Source organism: Opisthocomus hoazin, chromosome 28 (assembly GCF_030867145.1).
Source record: "Opisthocomus hoazin isolate bOpiHoa1 chromosome 28, bOpiHoa1.hap1, whole genome shotgun sequence".
In the NCBI taxonomy this organism is placed as follows: Eukaryota; Metazoa; Chordata; class Aves; order Opisthocomiformes; family Opisthocomidae; genus Opisthocomus; species Opisthocomus hoazin.
The window spans coordinates 9,437,625-9,455,839 of NC_134441.1; the positions used below are offsets into that span (position 1 = coordinate 9,437,625).

At 41.9% G+C, this 18,215-nt stretch overlaps 1 protein-coding gene across 6 annotated transcripts; it reads right to left on the reverse strand.

The window, feature by feature from the left end:
• Positions 1–990: 990 nt before the first annotated feature.
• PLAT (plasminogen activator, tissue type) lies at positions 991–18,197 on the reverse strand. Of its 6 annotated transcripts, XM_075444818.1 has the most exons (15): positions 17,679–18,197; positions 16,234–16,668; positions 11,111–11,212; positions 10,056–10,095; positions 9,510–9,641; positions 9,032–9,145; positions 8,495–8,669; positions 7,846–7,937; positions 7,415–7,589; positions 6,990–7,075; positions 6,389–6,584; positions 5,753–5,889; positions 5,530–5,661; positions 3,947–4,095; positions 994–3,079 (listed from the first exon to the last, which is right to left on the reverse strand). In XM_075444818.1, the coding sequence occupies exons 3-15, from the start codon at positions 11,189–11,191 to the stop codon at positions 2,921–2,923; spliced, it is 1,668 nt and encodes a 555-aa protein (XP_075300933.1). In that variant the 5' UTR covers positions 11,192–11,212; positions 16,234–16,668; positions 17,679–18,197; the 3' UTR covers positions 994–2,920. The 6 variants fall into 6 exon arrangements, with proteins under 6 accessions (XP_075300935.1, XP_075300934.1, XP_075300937.1 ...); XM_075444820.1 differs by lacking the exon at positions 17,679–18,197 and having other exon boundaries at positions 991–2,736; positions 16,234–17,478; XM_009938697.2 differs by lacking the exon at positions 17,679–18,197 and having other exon boundaries at positions 16,234–17,475.
• Positions 18,198–18,215: the final 18 nt, after the last annotated feature.

Sequence of the window (18,215 nt, forward strand, 5' to 3'; positions counted from 1 at the left end):
ACTAGGTAGGGTTTTGGGTAGCAGGCTAAGGGCTGTGAAGTGCATGAAGACAATGAAATACCTCTTCACCTTCCTGCTCCTCAAGTACTGATATTGTCCTTTGGCTTTGTAGCTTTGTCTTCTAAAGTATCTTTTCTTTCCTGCTGAAGTGATTCATGTTACTCGAGATCTTGAAAGGCTTCTTATATGCATAAGGGTGTGTGGCCCTTATGACAAGCTTTCTCTATCAAGTCTGAGACAACTGCAAGTTTGTATGGAGTGAGGGATGAAGCGGGGCAGAAGGGGGAAGTGGGGAGCGAAATTAGTGAGATAACTTGGTAGATGATACAAGGAATTTTGGAAAGAAATGTGAGGTGTGGGTGTGTACTTGTTACAATAAATGGTGATGTTGACTCAGGTTCTGAAAGAAGAATGTATCAACTGCAAAGTAAGAAGAGAGATCAGTCAAGCAGATCATAGTCATTATTGTCTTACACCTTGTCTCAAGATGGTGCTACTGTGTGCTGGACGAGGACAAGTAGGGGAAAAAAAAACAGGATAAGAAGAGAAAAATTTGATGTAGAGATGGAAACCATCTTGGATTTTTTTATGAGGGAGGGACATAATGGGTAAACAAGCTAGAGAAATGCAGTTAAATGCACTGAGCTAGGTGGCAGCAACTTTTGAGAAATGAAACGCAAGAAGTTAAAGTAAGGCTGGAGTTAAGTTCTAGTTATTGGACTGGGATTTGGTAAATCTCCCAGATTGAGGATCTGTTATAAAATGAGGGATAAAGAAGCATTTGGAAAAATTTGGAGTTGATTCTGGGTCCCGCTTTGAGTTGGCCACGGGGAAGACATCAGAGAAGACAGACCAGGATGGAAGGAAGCAACCAGTGCAGAGGTGGCAGCTAAGGCTTATGTAGCTCTCTTGTCACCTTGGATATTTCATGTAAGGGTATTTTCAAGGAGCTGGTAACAGCTGTGATGTAAAACTGTTCTCTGCAACTTTGATTTAATTTTTTTTTTTTTTTTTTAATAGGATGTATTTTTCTAAAAAGTAACAGTACCAGGTGTGATTCAGTTACCTTTTATTGGTGGCTGTTAGATCACATCAAGCTCAAATAATGTATTTAATAGACTGTTTGAATTGTGGAACAACAGTTACATTCCTGAGGACACTTTCCTGTGTTACTCATTGTAACAGTTTAGGGTGTTTTACAGGCTGCAAATATTTGGCAGGCTTGTGAATGCCAGGATAGCGAGGCACAGCAGCACTTAGAAATGGGTTTAGGGGAGAGGAATGGAAATTAATTAATCTTTTTCTCAAGGTTAATACCTAATAAAATACAATTAACAACAACAAAAAAATCACACCAAAAGACCTGAAATATGACTCTTTTTTTAATAAACATCTTGGGTTTTTTTTCCCCTTCCACTGGCTGGCATATGGGACTTGTTGCTGAAGTTAACTGGACTTACACAAGTATTTCTCTGAGGACATTAGAGAAGATCTCTTTCTAAGCTGGTAGCTAGAAAGACATGGACCACTTGTAAAGTTGCCATTTACAAAACCCATCTGAGGACGTAATGGGTGTCCTTACCAAAGCTCTCTTCTGTAACTACTTATATAAGCTTTTCTATTTGACTACAGGCTGTCCTAGTATATAATCGGAGAGCTCCTTAAAACTGTGGAAGTAAATGCTTTGAGTTACAATGTTTTGAATTTCCCAAATACAACAGACTAGTTTCCTAGCTACAATGCCTAATTGATGCTAACACTAAACTCTTTTTGCAGCCTCGATACGATATTTTTCCTTTTGTAAAACGGTAGTCACGTGCTTTCTCTTACTTCGTAAAACAGCTGGACGAAAGATAATCTCAAAGAGGCTTAACTCTTATGACATACATAGATACCACTTAGCGTCACATGGCAACTGCATTGCAAGTAAGTCATGCTTGATTACTGAGATTTTAGTTCACGGTGATTTGACTATACCTGTCCTGTCTTCTGTTAAAGGACAAATGCAGCCTTGTGACATTTGACTTGATCTTTACTTGTAGATGTAATCTAGCAGGCACCTAAAACTGCTACCATTACACTTGTCCTTTGTTCTGCCCTGCTGTGCTGAACAGAGCTTTTGGTTTTATATCAGATGGTAATGCATAGAAATGTAATAGTAAAAAAGTAATGTGTTGATACTGTGGCAGATAAGGCTGGTGTTAAGATTTTTTACGTATTCCATATTTATTTAACTATTTAGTTCCTACCAGGAGGAAAAGCAAGTCGAAGAACAGACTGTCCTAGCAAGCAATGCCATCCTGGATTTGCTGAGAGAGTTTAAGCTCAGACTCTGTTAATGAATCGGTTCCAAACTGACAAAGCAAGTAGTATATTGTTATTGAAATAAGCTGCCCATGCCTACAGCTTTGCTCTTTCTATTGGAGTCAAGCTGAAACCAGCTTAAATAACCAAAGTAAAATGGTATAAGGACAGAGCTTAAGCCTGACTGGAATGTTTTCCAAATTTACAGTCAAAGAAGAAGGACAGAGATGAAGTTTTCAGGAGGTTAAATCTGTCCCCTTTGACTTCAGTTCACACCAATTCCCAAAATAACAGCGCTGCTCATGGGATGCATGATGTACTCTCTTGGTTTGTTCTCTTGGGCCAAAATTTATTTTTAATTGTACTCGTGTGATTTGATGCAAGGAGAGACATTGGGAATGTGGGGCAGAAGGAGTGTTAGCTTCCAATAACCTGTAGTAAGGAAAGGAGAGTAATTTGAGAATGCGCCCTTTCCACACACTGCAGTTTGTCTTCCTCTTGTACTGAAAGTCATAAGCATGTGGACAAATAGAAAGCCCCGTTAGCATCCTTAAAGCACTTGGAAGGAAGCTGTGAAAGCATGGCCACAGGATTGTGCATAGTTCATTTTTCTTTCTCAGGGTTTCATGTTGTCCTGAATCCAGTCAAGATAACGATTCACATTTGTATAAACACCAGGTATGTCTTTACGGCCACAGCCTATTCCCCAGCTGATGATTCCAATTAGATACATACGATCATCCTTCATACAGACCAGAGGCCCTCCAGAGTCACCCTACAGAGAAGTAGCAGGTTAGTGACAATCTCCTTTTTTGTATATTTTTGTGTTGTGTTCCCCCCTCCCCGCCCCGGGCTTAGTGGTGCACTAGTTTCTATGGAAATACCCTATGCAGTGTGCTCAAAAATCAAGAGCTCTTCATAATGGCACTTTCACATAAGCCAATTTTGTGTTCCAGACTCCCTCAATGCTCCTTTCATGGGGAGAGACCCAATGAAATCTGACTAACACTAAAGCGGTTAACTTGGTGCTCATTTATGAAATGTAGATGAGAAGTTGATACAAACAAGAATGGAATGCTGTTATTCAAGCTATAAAGATTCAGGGTGTTTTATACTGCTGTGTGTAACAGTAAAGCAAAATTATTAAACAGCTGTTGTAAATGGAAAGGATGTGGATTGAATGCGTGCTGTCCTTTTCTTCGTGTTACAGCTGCTCGTTCTCCACCATGTTTTGGCCTTTGTTCCTCTTTTCTCCACTTGTCAGTAGAGTGGCACCCCTTTCCTCTTACAGAACCTCCTGATGAGTGTTTTGCATGCTCACGTAAGAGAAAATATTAGGAAATGCTGTCGAGGTGGAGTTTCCTGCTCAGTTTTGTGGTATTTCCTATATTTGGGATTTTCAGTCTGTATTGTTCTGGTTTGCTTGGTTAAGTGTGGCCTGCTTTCCCGGCTATTAGGGGCAGGGAAAGAAAAAACAAAGAGGAGCCAGCAGTTCTGTTCTGTTCAAAAAAAAAGTCTACTAGAACTTCCATGTAGCCAAATGCAGAACTTCTTTAAACTATTTTCTGAAGCTTTTTGGTTGTTTAGCTCAGACTATCAAGGACAGACCTAAAAAGAAAAGAGGTAACAGAATTGGACTTACCTTGCAGGCATCATCAAGGTGCCTTGTGTCTCCTGCACATAACATATTGTCTGTAACTGTCCGATTGTCTAGATGCTGTGCTGTGCACCGACTGGCTGGAAACAGTCGGACATGGCCTTCCTTCAGGTGCTCTGAATAGAATGGAGAAACTGGAAGAAAAATGACAATATAAATACATATATATGTCTGTATATATGTGTATATATATATATAAAAAGCAGTTCAGTTTCTGTAGTTTAGGGGAGAGTAAACAGAAGTAGCTGGGGCTGAAGGGGTGGCTAAACTAATATTTCTTTGCTAAAGGGTCTTTTTTAACTCTTGGGAGTTCTATTTCGCTAGCGAGAACAGCCTAAATCTCATTGAGAGAGAATATGACTTCTTTAGCAAGCTTAAATGCTAAAGAGGTTTTTGTAGGCTCCAAATTAAAGACTGCTGGGTTTCCTGGATGGACAAGTCATCTTTAAACACATCAATCAAAATATCACTAAATGTATGAAACAGTTTCCTGACTTCTTACTATTAGACTTGTGATAACAAAAATCAGATGCCTTGTCGAACACAATACTGAGTAACTGTATAGGAATGTACACTTCTGTTATGCTTATGTTAGGGATTTTTTTGTTTTTTTGTTTTGGGTGTTGGTTTTATTCTCCTGCATAGCTGCAATTGCACAAAGCTGAAAGTTGGCAGGATTGTTGTTTTTCAGTCTAGTTTTGAATTACAGTTGCAGCATCCTTTCCCTCTCAAAGAGTTTATCCAGTACTCCCTGTAAGCAACGTGGAGGACTGGCTTTAAAGCACCTTAAAAAATACTTTGTGCCACACTTACATGTTAAATCTTCAAGTCTGTTCCAAAAACCCTATGGGTTTAAATCATTATTAACTCTTGTTATGATGGATGCTTCAGAATCTCTGTCTCAAAGAGTTTACAAGTTAGAGAATAAAAAGAAATTAGTAGAAAGTGCCAGTAAAATAAGAGCTTGGTTATTTTGTTTGTTTTAAATATAGGTCAGCCAGTGTGTACTTTCAGACTGGTTTTATTGACGTTTGTTGTAGCTCACTTTAAAAACCATTTAGCCAGCCTCTCAATATATACCTAGGATTGTTATTTCTTTAGCGTGTTGGGTTTTTTTTTTTTGGCTAATCACTGAACAGCCAATGTATCTTTTAGGATAATGCAGCTGTATAATATATTAAATCTTGACAGAAGTGGATTTCTGTCAGAAAAACAATATCTAAATGTACCCACTACAGCAGAAATGTGGCAGCCTTGATTGCAAATTTTCTGTCTTTCCTAGCTTATCTATTGTGCCATTTGTGTTTCTACTGTTGGGGCATTATTAAGGAAGACTCTGCTAGCCCATGCAGCTGACAGAACTCAGATGAATGAAATAGGTTACAGCACAACTTGTTTTTGTGTATCTCCCACTTATGCATATGTTTTGTAGTGCTGATATAAGCCTGTATAATAATTCAGGGGGTCGCACATTGTGATGCTAAAGGCTTGAATTCTCTGAGGGCAGGGGACCCAAACTTTGGACATAGTATCTTCTGTTTACATGTAGACATGGATCTTCTACTTACATTCTTCATTTCTGCCATAACCAGAGATCTCACATTCAGTCCAGTCAGGCAGCTGCAGTTCTGGTGTTGGGAGGCAGGCAGCACGGACGGTGTCTGTTTCAGTAGCACAGTCTGAGTTCAACTGCAACAGAGCTGAAGAGGGGGAAAAAAAATTCCCACTTCATTAACCACAGACTTGAGCCAACTGTGACCTTTCCAGTCATGAGGTCAGAAAAGTTCTTACCAATATCATTGTTGAAATTTTCTGAGTCAAATCTCTGATGCACAACATAGTTCTTCACTTGAAACTTTTGTTCGTTTTCCTCAGGAGTTGCTCGGGAAGTCCTACCCAGCACAATCTTCAGCTGATTTGTACTAAAGCTGAAGAACAAAACAGTCTTAGTTTTTTCACGTGTTAACTGGAGTTGACCCTTCCCTTGAAGATGTGCTGTTGAAGCTTCTGCTTTTCTTATTTTAGCACTATTACTACTTCATTACACAGGCAGTTTGACCTCCTGTTTGCCTTCGGTTTTGTGCTAATTGCTTACTGTCATCATGGCAAAGCCCCTCTGCCAGCTCCTTGCTGCTCTCAAGTTTCAGACAGCTCTGCATCTGTACTGGCAACTTTGTTCTTCAGCTATTTGATATTCTGCTGTGGTACCTTAATCCCATGCTGCTAGTTTGCCCAGTAAATGCCTGTCTGTAATGCTCAGTGCAATCAATTAACTCTATAATCTTTAGCGTAGAATAATTTACTGGGATAAAGAGATTTTTTTCAAGTCTTTCATCCTTCCAGTGAGGCTATAGTGGATCCTTCCATTTTTGAGATTTCCCCCCCCCCCCCCCCCCCTCCCCAGACAGTATTGAATCCTCAACTCACCCTTCCTCAAAACAGTGAGCAGCTGACAAAACCCAGCAGGAACTGATCAGAATTCCTCCACAGAGGAAGTGCTCTCCAGGTGCTCGGCGATACTTCACAAAGATGGCAGCTTGCCATGGGTGAGCTGTGATGTCTGCATAGGAGCCACCTTTAATCCTGTACTGGCGTACTCTGCGCTGCCGTAAGCCACAGGTGGCTGTGGATGACAAACCCAGAAACAGGCTTTTTGTTCAGGCACTCTTGCTTTGAGTTTCGGTTACGAGACTGTTAGTCGTCACTGCATGTAGAGGCAGCCTGGCATGAATGTTTAGTATCTGACTCATTCCTGTTTCCTAGGAAACTTGTATTCTGATTTGAAAAATACAGTAAGGAGACCCTGCCTTTTCTGTCCTCCACTTCTGCAGTCTTCCCTTCTGGCAGAGAAAAAGGCACTTCTGTGAGAGTGGAGCCACAGAATTTTTTTTCTACTCCAAAAAGCTTTTTTTTTTCCTCTCTTTTCCAGTTCTTATTTTACCATAAGAGGCTTGAGTTTAATACAAATGACATGCAGAACACCAATGCCTCAAAGAAAGAGAAGAATCAGGAGTGCTAGGATCCTTACAGCAAGTAGTCACATTGCAGTACTCCCATGTGAGCTGATTTCCTTTCAGTACATGGCACCATGGCTTGCTGTCATTGTCAGGATTCCTGCAGCACAGGAAAGAGAAGAGTTATTTGTATTATCAGATCTGCAGGGAGTTTGGGGAGAGCTAAAGGTAGCAGACTGTGACCTGAGTGTACTCTTCTTGATTTTTCTAGAGATACAGAGGGCCCTGGGGGCATATGTAATTTGTATTTATGGAGTCTGATGTTACAGAAGCATAGATAGGTCAGGAGGAATAAAATTACTATTGTCAGTGAGCTTTATTCCCAGCAGTAATATATTTCCTGTGCTTTTATAACCCACGTAAAAGACTAGAGGCCTGCCTGAAGACTAGTACAAGGAAGTTTGGTGGGATTTTTTTAATTCTATAACTAACTACATACCGGCAGAAATTGTGACTACCAAGGCCCAGCTGGTAAGCATCTCTTCTCCAAGCAGTATATAACTTGTTGACAAGGATTTGAGAATTCCACCTCAAACAGGTAGCTCCAGAACTGGTGACACTGTGGATGCCTCGGTAATCTGTGCCTCTTCCAGATTTGCAGTTGATGTTCCCAACTTCAATAAGAAAGCTGCACGTTAACTGATGGATATGAACCCGTCAGCTGTTCCTGACTGTGCCTTTCTGCCAAGGCATCTATGTATTAGCTGTACTTAGTCTCTCGGTGTCATAAATATTAAAAGTCTAAACATGATTTAATGTGAGTCTCTCAACTTTTCAGGCTACAGAAATAGCATAAGTCCACAGAGAACCCTTATATATGCAGTGAATCATGGAAGCTCTAAAGTCCATTCCCTGTCCCTCTGCATGTACCTTTTGAACAGGAGGGCACACTGCAGTGTTCCCAGATGTACTTTCCCCCTTTATAGATATAGCACCAAGGTCTGGAATCCTCATCTGGGTTTCTGAAAGAGTTACGATATTAAGCATCATTATAAAGCTATTGTCTGCCATCTAGTTTGGTAATTTAATCCTGTTCTGCAGTTAAGATGTGGACTGAAGCATCAGAAGTCATTTGGATTCCTATTTTAATTATAAAATTGTGGAGTACATGGAGATGAGGGTGAGGCAGCCAGTAGCTAGCATGAGTGGACAGCTTGTTTTTGCTGTTTAGTTCATATCCAGGAAGCGCTACATTTTTAGAGTTTTGAGCAGGATCTGGAGCTGCAGGAAGCTGGCTTACAAAGGGAGTTTTAGGCACTGAGAAGGGACATGTGAAAGACTATGGGGTGAGAGATACATGCATTTTGTAGTCTGTCATAAGCATCTGGTCTGGTTAGCTCTGGAGTTCAGATATGTCTACAGAAGTTGCAATTGCTGCTCATGGGCTGTACCGTATTTGCACCTGTGCAGAGTGTTCTCTACTTGGTATTAGACTGTTGCAAACAGCTGTTCCTTTGCTCCAGGCTCTTAGAATGGGTTGATTCCTGTGGCTCTGACCCGTGTGCCATCAGCCCCTCACCTGCAATAGTTGTGATTGCCCAGTCCCAGCTCAGCAGCATCCGCTCTTTGGCCGCTGTATGTTCGGTCCATCAAGTCATTGCTATTCCAATTTAAACATTCTGTTCCGCTCTCTGTCATGCTCCATGTACCCCTGTATGTTACTCCAGCATCTTTATAGCACTTAACTTCAGTATCTGAACAAAAGGGAACAAAACGTTACTATAAGGACAGCATCCCAAACTCTGCTTCCCCAGTGTCTGTTCTGTTCAAACTTGGCTTCCAGATTTCTCGTCTAGTAAGTCAGTGAAAATGCCTTGCCAGGCAGATTGTAAGTATACATGAAGGTCTTCAGCTTCAAAATTTAGTTTTATTAAGAGACCCTGAGAACAGCCCAGGTGTCCTTAAAAAGTTCTTTGGAGTATTAGCTTTAGAATAAAAAGAGGCAACTTACGAGAGAGACTGGTATAGAGCAGCAGCTTCTGGGAACCTCATCCTTCTGCACTGCATTATCTAAAACCAGTAGCATTGTTCACAGTAATTGACATGGTATACTCGCCTACTTCACACTGCTTCCCAGAGAAACCTTGGTGGCACTGGCAGATGAAGAGCTGTGGGGAATAATATGCCTGTGAACACTGGCCCCCGTTGTAGCATTTCTTTCTAGTGCAGGCTGTAGAATAAGCAAAAGCCAGGAAATAGTTAGATTTCACAGAAGAGGGTGGCCATGTTCTATTTTTCCCTGCCTGCCTGTTATTGTCATGCGCTTACGCTCTTTTTGTGTAGTGCTTACATTCTTCCTTTGCTCCATTCTCTCCACGTACACTGTTAGAAGCCTTCCTCAGCCCGTTGTCCACTCCTGCTTAGTCCTGCCTGAATCAGTATGTATTAGTATTTTTATCTCTATCCTATTCTATTTCAAGACAAATTTTCTGTGTGATAATGTCTTCCCTGACAGTGGAGTTGGTTTTTAGGATTAGATGGACAATTTCTCATCCTCCACCATTTCCTTTCTCTTTTTTCTTCTTTGTACTCACCTCTGACAGGCACAGCGTGGCAGCGACTCCGACCATTGTTGCAGCTACAGTATTCTATTCTGCTCCCTGAGAGCCTCAGCCAGGTCCCCCTGTGCTGGTAAATTTCTCCAGATGAACTCTCTGTGCAAATGGCTGTAATTGGAGAAAATAAATCCTCTTTTAGAGATTCAGGGAAAAGACCTGGCTGAGCAAAAGAACTCCCCTCTCTTTCCAGGAGAAAAGTATCTGTGATGGGACCGTCTGTCTAATGGGCTGCCATTTCTCCTTCTCAGACCACAATTGTCCCATGTCTCTCGTTTGTGTGTTGCTGGATATACTGTTCCACTACTGACCGGCCTCTTTTTCTTTGAAGAAGAGCAGAGGGAGGGGAAGACTTTGTTCTTTGAGTTGTGGATGGTATTAATGGTCTGGTATTTTGCCTTCTGAATCTCTCATCCAGATAACCATGACAAACAGGTTTCAGGCTCCATTCCTGCAGCATCACCTGCTTTCTCCTCCTGTGTCTATAAAGCTCCAGGTAACACAGTTGTAGTTTGCCTGGCTTACCTCTAGATCTGGCTCCCCGTTTGAAACGCAGGTGTAAGCCCTGCAAGCAAAGAAGGTTAATTCTGTGAGTAACTGCTCTCTTAAGCAAACTGAGAGAACAAGTGCCTCCAAAGAGCCAGTCCTCTGCTTGAGGCCTTGTAAATTAGGGGAGCTCTGAGCAACTGTCTGCCCTCCTTGTCAGACAGTACAGTGAAAAGTGCCTTTAGCACCTCAGCATGGGTACTGAGAATTGTAAATCATTCACTTGTCACAGATTACCAAGTGATTCCTTGTTATCTGAGTGATGTGAACTTAGGATGAGCTGTACTCACATTGTGCATGAAGTCATGTGCTTTTGGGGCACTGCAAGTGCTAACTAAAGCTTGTCAGCTTTCTGCAATTTGAAGGAGGTTCAGGGAAATAATTTCCAAAGAACTAAATGTGAACAAGCAGTAATTTTTGCTTGTTGACATGTAATTTCCCAATAAGCCTTTGTAGTTTGATTACCTTTGAGAGATATGTGTCTTGCAGACAATTAAATAAAATATTTTGGATAAAGTTTTAAGGAAGAAATCAATTTAGAAAGCTGCTTTGATTAGGCCACAAGAGAAAGAATAAAATAAAGAGAAAAAGAAAGGCTGGGATAGCATTTTTCTGAGAAAGAGACTAAAGATTTTAGAATTGTGTAGGGTTTACTCAAGCTATGCAATGTGAGACTTAAAGTGAGTGGACATGGGAACCATCGATGTGCAGTTGTAAGTGAGAGTAATGATGAAGGTGATGACAACAGAAAATTAAAGGGTGGTCACAATGGAACGCTTACAAACAGTGCAAGGTGACAGTGAACAGATACACCAAGAAGATTTGGAGAAGACTTGCTTACTGAAATGAAAACCTGCCAGGATAACACATTACTGGAAAACCCAGCTTAGAGGTAGACTACTTTGTAAGGTTTTCCTTACTCTGACTTCTAGTGACTTAACCAGATTCTCCTTCTGTCTGAGGCAGACAGCTGGAGTTGATGGTAAGGAAGTGCTGCTGAAAATGCAGGAGGATGGCAAGCATTAGCCTCTTACCTGGCACTGAGCAGTCATGATGGCTCCCAGCAGCAGGAGGAGGCATGGGAGTTTGCCTTCCATTCCGAGTGCTTTCCACATCACCTCCAAATCTCAAGTTATCTATAGAGACAACAGAAACAATAAGATGTTTAATAAAGGCATTTTACAGTGTGAATGGAGTTCAGGGTCATAAGTTTAAAGGTTTTAATTGGTGAAAATTCTTTTTTACATTAAAACACACTTTCTACTCTGCAGTTCTCAGCCATGTGGTCCAGCTGTCCTGGTGTCCCTTGACAGGGGAAACTGCCAGGCGGGACCCAGATATGCTTTTATTTGATAAATTTAGAAACTTGACAAGCTAAAGCATATCCTTTTAGGGCTGGAAGAAACTCAGAGAGTGTTTCCTGGGGAATAACACTGGTAGTTCCAGAGTCCTTTTCCCAGGGTTGCTGGAAGCCAACAGTATCACATGCATTAGAGAGATGGACTTGTCTAATCTTCATTAGAGTGTAGTGCCGACTGAAAAGTGTTGTGAGATTCAGGTCACTGAGGCCTACCTAAGAGGTCTCTTGCAGGGGCACAAAAATCTACTGAAGGGTCAGTCTGTGATAATAGTGATTTAAGAGGATTTGCATTTTCTGCATAGACTGCTTCTTTGGGTGAGAGTGAGGGTTTCTCTCTTGTGCAGAGGATGCATCGGCAAGGAGACTTTGCTTGATGATAAGTGGGGACAGCACTGCTGTGTCTTTGATTTTCAACATGTCTACAGATTCTCCCCATCTGAGCTTCTAGTTTCTACTATTGTCATATGCTTTTGCTAAAAATGGAGAGTGTGGCAATTGGCTGGCAGGCTAGCTTTCAGTCTGGTGTTCTCATTTATTCATTGCAGCATTTCTTTCCGTGTGTCACTTCTGTGCAGTCACAACTACTTCTTATTCCCTCTAATCCCTTCAGCAGCTTTGAACTTCAGACAATGCCCTCTTCCATCCCACATGAAGAGTTTATGCTTCCTCCAGACTGATTTACATGTCTGTCTCCTACTGCAGTAGTCTTGGGAGAGAACTCCCAATGATCTCCCGTGAGAGATCGCTAGCTAGTATGGTGTGGCTGGGGTTAAGGATGAATCTGGATTTCTGCGTCCATTCATCTCATTTGCTTTGACAATGTGCTTCTCTCTTCACTCGTCAGAGGTTAATTTCCTACCTGGTAAAACTGCTGCTCTGACCTGGCCACAGATAGCTATAGTAAGGACATTTGGGTACTGTGATCCATCTGTATTTCTTCCTACTGTATCAAAATTTATTTCTGTCTGGCCTTGAGCAGGCAAGTTTCTTGGCAGAAGTATGAATTTAGATTTATGCTACCATCTTGTACCCTGTTTCCCCTCCCCCAGTTTGCTTCCTGACAAAGCAGGAAAAATGATTTCTTTCACCAAAGCAGAGTATCTTGTGTAAGCGCTGCCTAGTTTAGGGCAGCCATTGGGCGGAGAGAAAATTCTGAGCAGCAGGGGAGTGCTCATAACATGGCGTAGTCTCAAGCATATACAAAATTTTACTGCTGAAATTAAGCAACACAGGTTTTTTCCCTTGCTGCACTAGATGTCATTTCTAATCTCATCCTCATAGCAGAAAAATACACTGGATATGACAGATAAAGGCAGTGAAGGGTTTTGCAAGATAGTCTGTTGCTTATGAAGGCAACGCACTTTGCTGTGGGCTTCTGGCTTCTTTGTTAATCCCTGTAGGGGAAAATCCCCAAGATGATGTATTTTGCCCATTCTTTTATCTTGCTGACATTGTAGTAACTGTAAAAGATCAGGTAAATGTATGTATGTAAAAGAACTCCAGTAAAACCGGACCTTAACAGCATGAGTTTGGTAGCTAGCCAAGTTCTATTTTATATTTTGAAACACTGCTGAACTTCAGGACGTTTAAATGAGGATTTATTGGCACACCAACAAGATTCTCTGTTGGGGGCGGGGGGCAGAGGCTGTTGTTTATGGCAAAACTTAAATTAGTAAGATGGAGTAAGTGTTTGTGGGACTTTTTGAAACATGGCATTAAATAGCAAGGTGCAATACATCTATTAAAAACTGGGAAGGTATTTATTTTCTCAGTTGAGTAATAGCTTTTAAGGACTGGAGTTGTTGTTATTATGTAATCTGAACTCTTACAATAAGGCAAATAACTTTATCACAGGTTTCCTGACTTCAATTCATAATTTTCTTCCTAATAGTTATTCCTGCGTGCAGTAATAGTAGCTCTTTTTTACAACCAAACGAGACATAAGTAATCACCAGTGTGAATAGATCTGGCTTGATCCTCTGTAGTAACAAAGACTGCTATAGCAGTCAGTCTAGATGGCAGAGATGATGAATCACGAGAGTGTGATGTAGATGGGAACCTCCTGGCTTTGAACAAGTCCAGCACTGGATGTCCATTTTCTCTCTTCTTTTAAAAGTATAATGCCTCCTATACAAACCAAGAGCTGGGAGTGAGGTATAGTATCAGGCAAGAAGATATAAATCATTCCACATCTCTAGGATTGCTCTGCAGTTCCAAATCTTTGAAATAATACTCAGGTGCTGTCTCACACACTATCAGCTTTTTATCATCTACGTTATGTGATCCCTGAGCAAGCAGAAAGCTAACCCAATTATTTGAGAAATCTACTACTTCCAGAAATTAGAGGCTCAGACTCTGTTTATATAAAGTCAGAGAAGGCAGCTGGATAATAGCTGGTGAAATCAGAGTATGACAGATGAATGAGTCATAAATTGGGATTCAAGGCTGAAAAAGGGAGAGAGTTTGTTTATGGGATTTTTTTTAAAGATTTATTCAAAGAAAAAGCAAAAGGCATAAATATTCCAGTCTCTGAAGCAGAACTGGGAGTACGGCAGGACAGTTTAGGCTGTGGTTTCTTTAGACCGCACAAAGAGGAGACTTAAGTTGCAAGTCAGACTGAAAAGAGTCACAGGAACAGCTTCTGAGAACTTTAATTACTCCAAGACTTGTCTTTAGATCACATCTTGATGATGAGAAATCTTGTAATTCAGAGCATCTCTCAGGGATTTGTATTAGTATGTAGATTTTGTCATATACTTTCAGATTTTGTAAAGATTTTGTAATACACTTTCAAGCCCTTTCTCACCTCTTAGCAACCATTTTGCATTGTATAGCAAGCCTTTTTAAAAGCTGTAAGAGTGATTTCCAAATAGGCATTGACTTCCGTTGAATCCAAATCAGGAATGTTCTCAAAGCTGAAGAGGATGATCTGCTCTGCTACCCAGAGTCGTTTGGTTGCTGCTGTAACCCCATGTTACATTATCCTTATGCCCTGCAGCTGTAGCTCATTATTGGAGCTCAATTTAAATTAAAAAAAAAAAAGACAACGACATTTTGGTCTTGAAGACTGAAATGAAAGGAGGATCCCTATTTAAAAAGCACCTGCATGGTTTAATCAACTTTATGGTTGTAATCAAGTTTATCCCATATAGTCTGCTATACAAATGGATTCTAGTCTTACACAGCACATGCTTATACTGCAGAACATGACAGATAGTCTCCCTAAAGCTGTCTTCCATCGGATGCCACATCCTTTCTTCCACTTATTTCTGCGGCCCCTGTTCAAGCTATCTGATCTTACAATGCTGCAGCACCTTACCCCTCCTTCCCCCCTCTCCATGAGGGAATGCTTGCCCATCCATTGGTGGCTGCTCTCCCACTATGCATGGAAAACTGGTAACAGATGTTCCCAGATGTTTATTTTCAGTTTTGGGAAAGGTACAACTTAGGCCAGTCAATTGGAATGTTCCAAATGATAAGCCCTATCAAACTGAAACCATATGGCTGTTTGAAAAATACTGTGTTTACGAGAGTCCAAGCAGAAACCTGCAAGCAATGTGCTTTCGGGTAGGGCTCTCCTAAACAGCTTGTGCCTTTTGCTCTCGCCCTTTGCTTCCTCGCTGATCAAAAATACTCTAGCAATAAGCCAGAGGCCTAGATGTGGTGTTCTGACGTTTTGATTCTATGCTTTCAGGTACATTAGGACATAAAGATATACGATACCTTAATTTATCTCTCTTTGCTGAAGCATCAGCAGCAGGAATACTTTAAATCCCACACACTAATTTATTATTAATAACAGCCCTTCTGAGCAGTAGGATTGTGAGTATTATCTTACCGATGTGGAATAAGACCTAAAAAAAGGGATGTATCTTATCAAGGTCAAACAAAAAGGCATTAATAGAAATTAAAAGTAGCTCTCCCCCTGTATGCCTCCCAATAATCTAGTATGTCCATTCCAGAATACTTTGATTCTGAATCTATAGCACTAATAGCTTTCTTGCTGATGAAGAGCTATCTTGCTTTAGTTCAAGCAAAAGACTGCAGACCCTTGCTGCTTTTTCCTGCCTGCTGAAGAAAGTGCTTTTGTATCCCTTTTCTGAACTGAGCAGATAAATATCAGACTCCTACTACTTCTCTTTAAAATAGAACAGTGGACAGACCTCTGTTTTGGGGGAAAAGGATTTAAAAAAACAAAACAAGTAAGATTCTGTAGTCTTCGAAGGCATTGGAGGAAATAGATATTTCAAACTCTGGCTTCGTTTTTGGAATCATTCTCAGTATTTCCTGTGGTTTTGGCCACATTTGAAAAGAAGCGTGTTTAGGGAGAACTGAAGAAAAGCCGCCTCCCTCCTCTTTGTCCCTCCATTATCATGGTTGGGAGCCTGAGGTGAAAGGCGTAATCTGATCTCCTCCCAGGAAGACAATAAATTATCCTTTCACAGCTAGTTCTCTGGGTCTCTCCTTACCATCAAGACATTTATCCGTAACTCTTCCTTTGTTTTAAGTTCTTTTGCTAATGTTCTTTGTACAGGAGGAGCTAACTGGTTAGAGCCTCAGGCTGTCAGCCCTTTCCCTAGAATAGCTGAAGCTGTCTGGAAACAACTGAAAGCTAGCAGCTTTACCCAGCATTATGAATCTCTTCAAAAGCTGAAAAGCAATAGCTCAGTTAGTGAACTACCATGGTGCTTCAGTGGGATTTATTAAATAATAACATTTAATAGTATTTAATGAAAATGCCATTGATGTTGAAAATGGGAAATGCACTTTTTGAAACAGGTGCAGAGTAGTACCTACCTTTTTGCTTTTTCTCCTCTGTATTCGGTTGATGATTTCCTTTCCAGACCAGTGTGGTTTGGCGTTTTCTGTGTGTCTGCTCTGATCTCTCTGAACAGCTCCTGTCCTACTTAAAACCCACTCGAGGGGGTGGAGACTCCAGCGGGCAGCAGGGCGTGCTTTCCCCCAGCCCTTCCCGAGGACGTGGGGATGGTCCAGGACAGAGTGGCTCGTGTCTGGAAGTGTTCGGGAGTGAGTCTGTGCAGGGCAGGAGGAGAGCTTGCTGGCTGAAGTGAGTGGGGCATGCTGGATTTTACAGTCAGTTTTTGTTCTTTCTCTCTTCCAATCAGAAAGCAGATTCAGTCTTCAAAACAATTTTTCCCCATTGCACGCCTTAAGCTTCAGTGACAGTAAGGGTAGTATGTATCCCTTATGACGAACTGTCCCACCATGCTTCTAGGAATGCAAATACACAGGTGTATTAGCTCTAACACGACGAGAGGTCTGCAATCTGTGCACTTGGTCCTAGTACTTAGCAACGCCCGTTTCAAGCAAGAGTTCAATGCTCTGAATGGCATCCATTGAGAATCTCTGGCAGAGAGACTCTGGCCTGTACGTGGAGCAAAGCTTGACATGAACAGTGCCACTGGGAGAAGAAACAGTCAGCATGTTGATGACCAAAGAGTTAAATGTTTGCTGATAATGTCTGTCAAAAATGAAGATCTACTCACCAGGGTGCAGTCACGAGATACTAAGTTATCAAAGTGTGGCAGACAAACCTGAATGATCAGTTTTAGTGCTGAATTTAGGACTGGTTTATGAAAACTGTCGGTGTGGCAGTAGTGGATGTGTCCTAACTTTTAGAACTGTTTCACTAGAAATCAGGTTCCTGGTATAATTTAGTGTAAGCACAGACATAAGAAATAGTGTGTGAGGGACCACCATCTTCAGGAGGTAGCTGCATAGAGTCCTCAGCTGGGAAGCATGGCAATGGTTATTTTGCCTATTGGAAAAGATGAAACACTGGTTACTCTGGATGTTTAGCTCTTCTCTGTATGGAAACCTATGTCAAGATTATCACATGTATTCCTCTGAGAGTCACAGTGCGGGTGGTAACACTACTGCCATAAATCTGACTTAAGAGCAGCTGCAGTTGACTGTTTCCAGAAGAGACTCCCAGTTGTTGAGAAGAAGATGCCTGGACACTGCTGAGTGAGCAGGTGCTAATTTATATTCTTTTTAAAGATAACAGCAATTTGCTACTGGACTTCTAGATTAAAGATGCTAACAAAGTAAAGGCCGTGGGGGAATAGTTCAGAAGTTGTTATTTCCTGGCTTTTCACAGCTTAAAGACAACTGTAGCTGTCTAGAGACTGTGGTGTGGGTGCTATCTGTGGTGCTTAATGTATATTAGGGAAGCCAGCAATAATAGTGTCTCCTCTCTCAAGGACCATCTACTGGCTTACCTCTAAGCTGATCCTGTCTCGGGATGGAGTTTCGGCAGGACTGTTTAGTGATGAAGTGCATCATGACATCCCGCAGCAGGCCCACATCCCCCGAACAGGACACCTCCATGCCTGGTGGCCTTGGCAGCGTCAGGAGCTGCTGGCCGAGCTGCAGGCCCGGCTGTGCCCCTCCTGCCCGCGCTGTTGGGCGAATTCGCGGTGGCACCGAGGTGCTGATCGTCAGCCAGCCCAGGCAGAAGCAGTATGTAAACCCGATGTAATGCACGGAATAGCGTTCTGGCTTGGGTGGTGAGAGGGGGAACTGAGGCACGTTTCGACACGTTCAGCAGATTTAAAAGAAGCTGTGGGAAGGACACAGCAGCTCTGCTATTTGACTTAAATAGCTCACGAGCTCTGCTCTCCTTTAACCCCGAGACGCTGACTCTAGGAAGGAAGCCGGCCGCGACGATCGCGACAACGCTGCTCTTCGGCGGAGTGGGCTGGGACAGGGCCGGGAGCTCCCGCCGCTCGCGCAGGCCGCGCGCCCTGGTAGCGCGG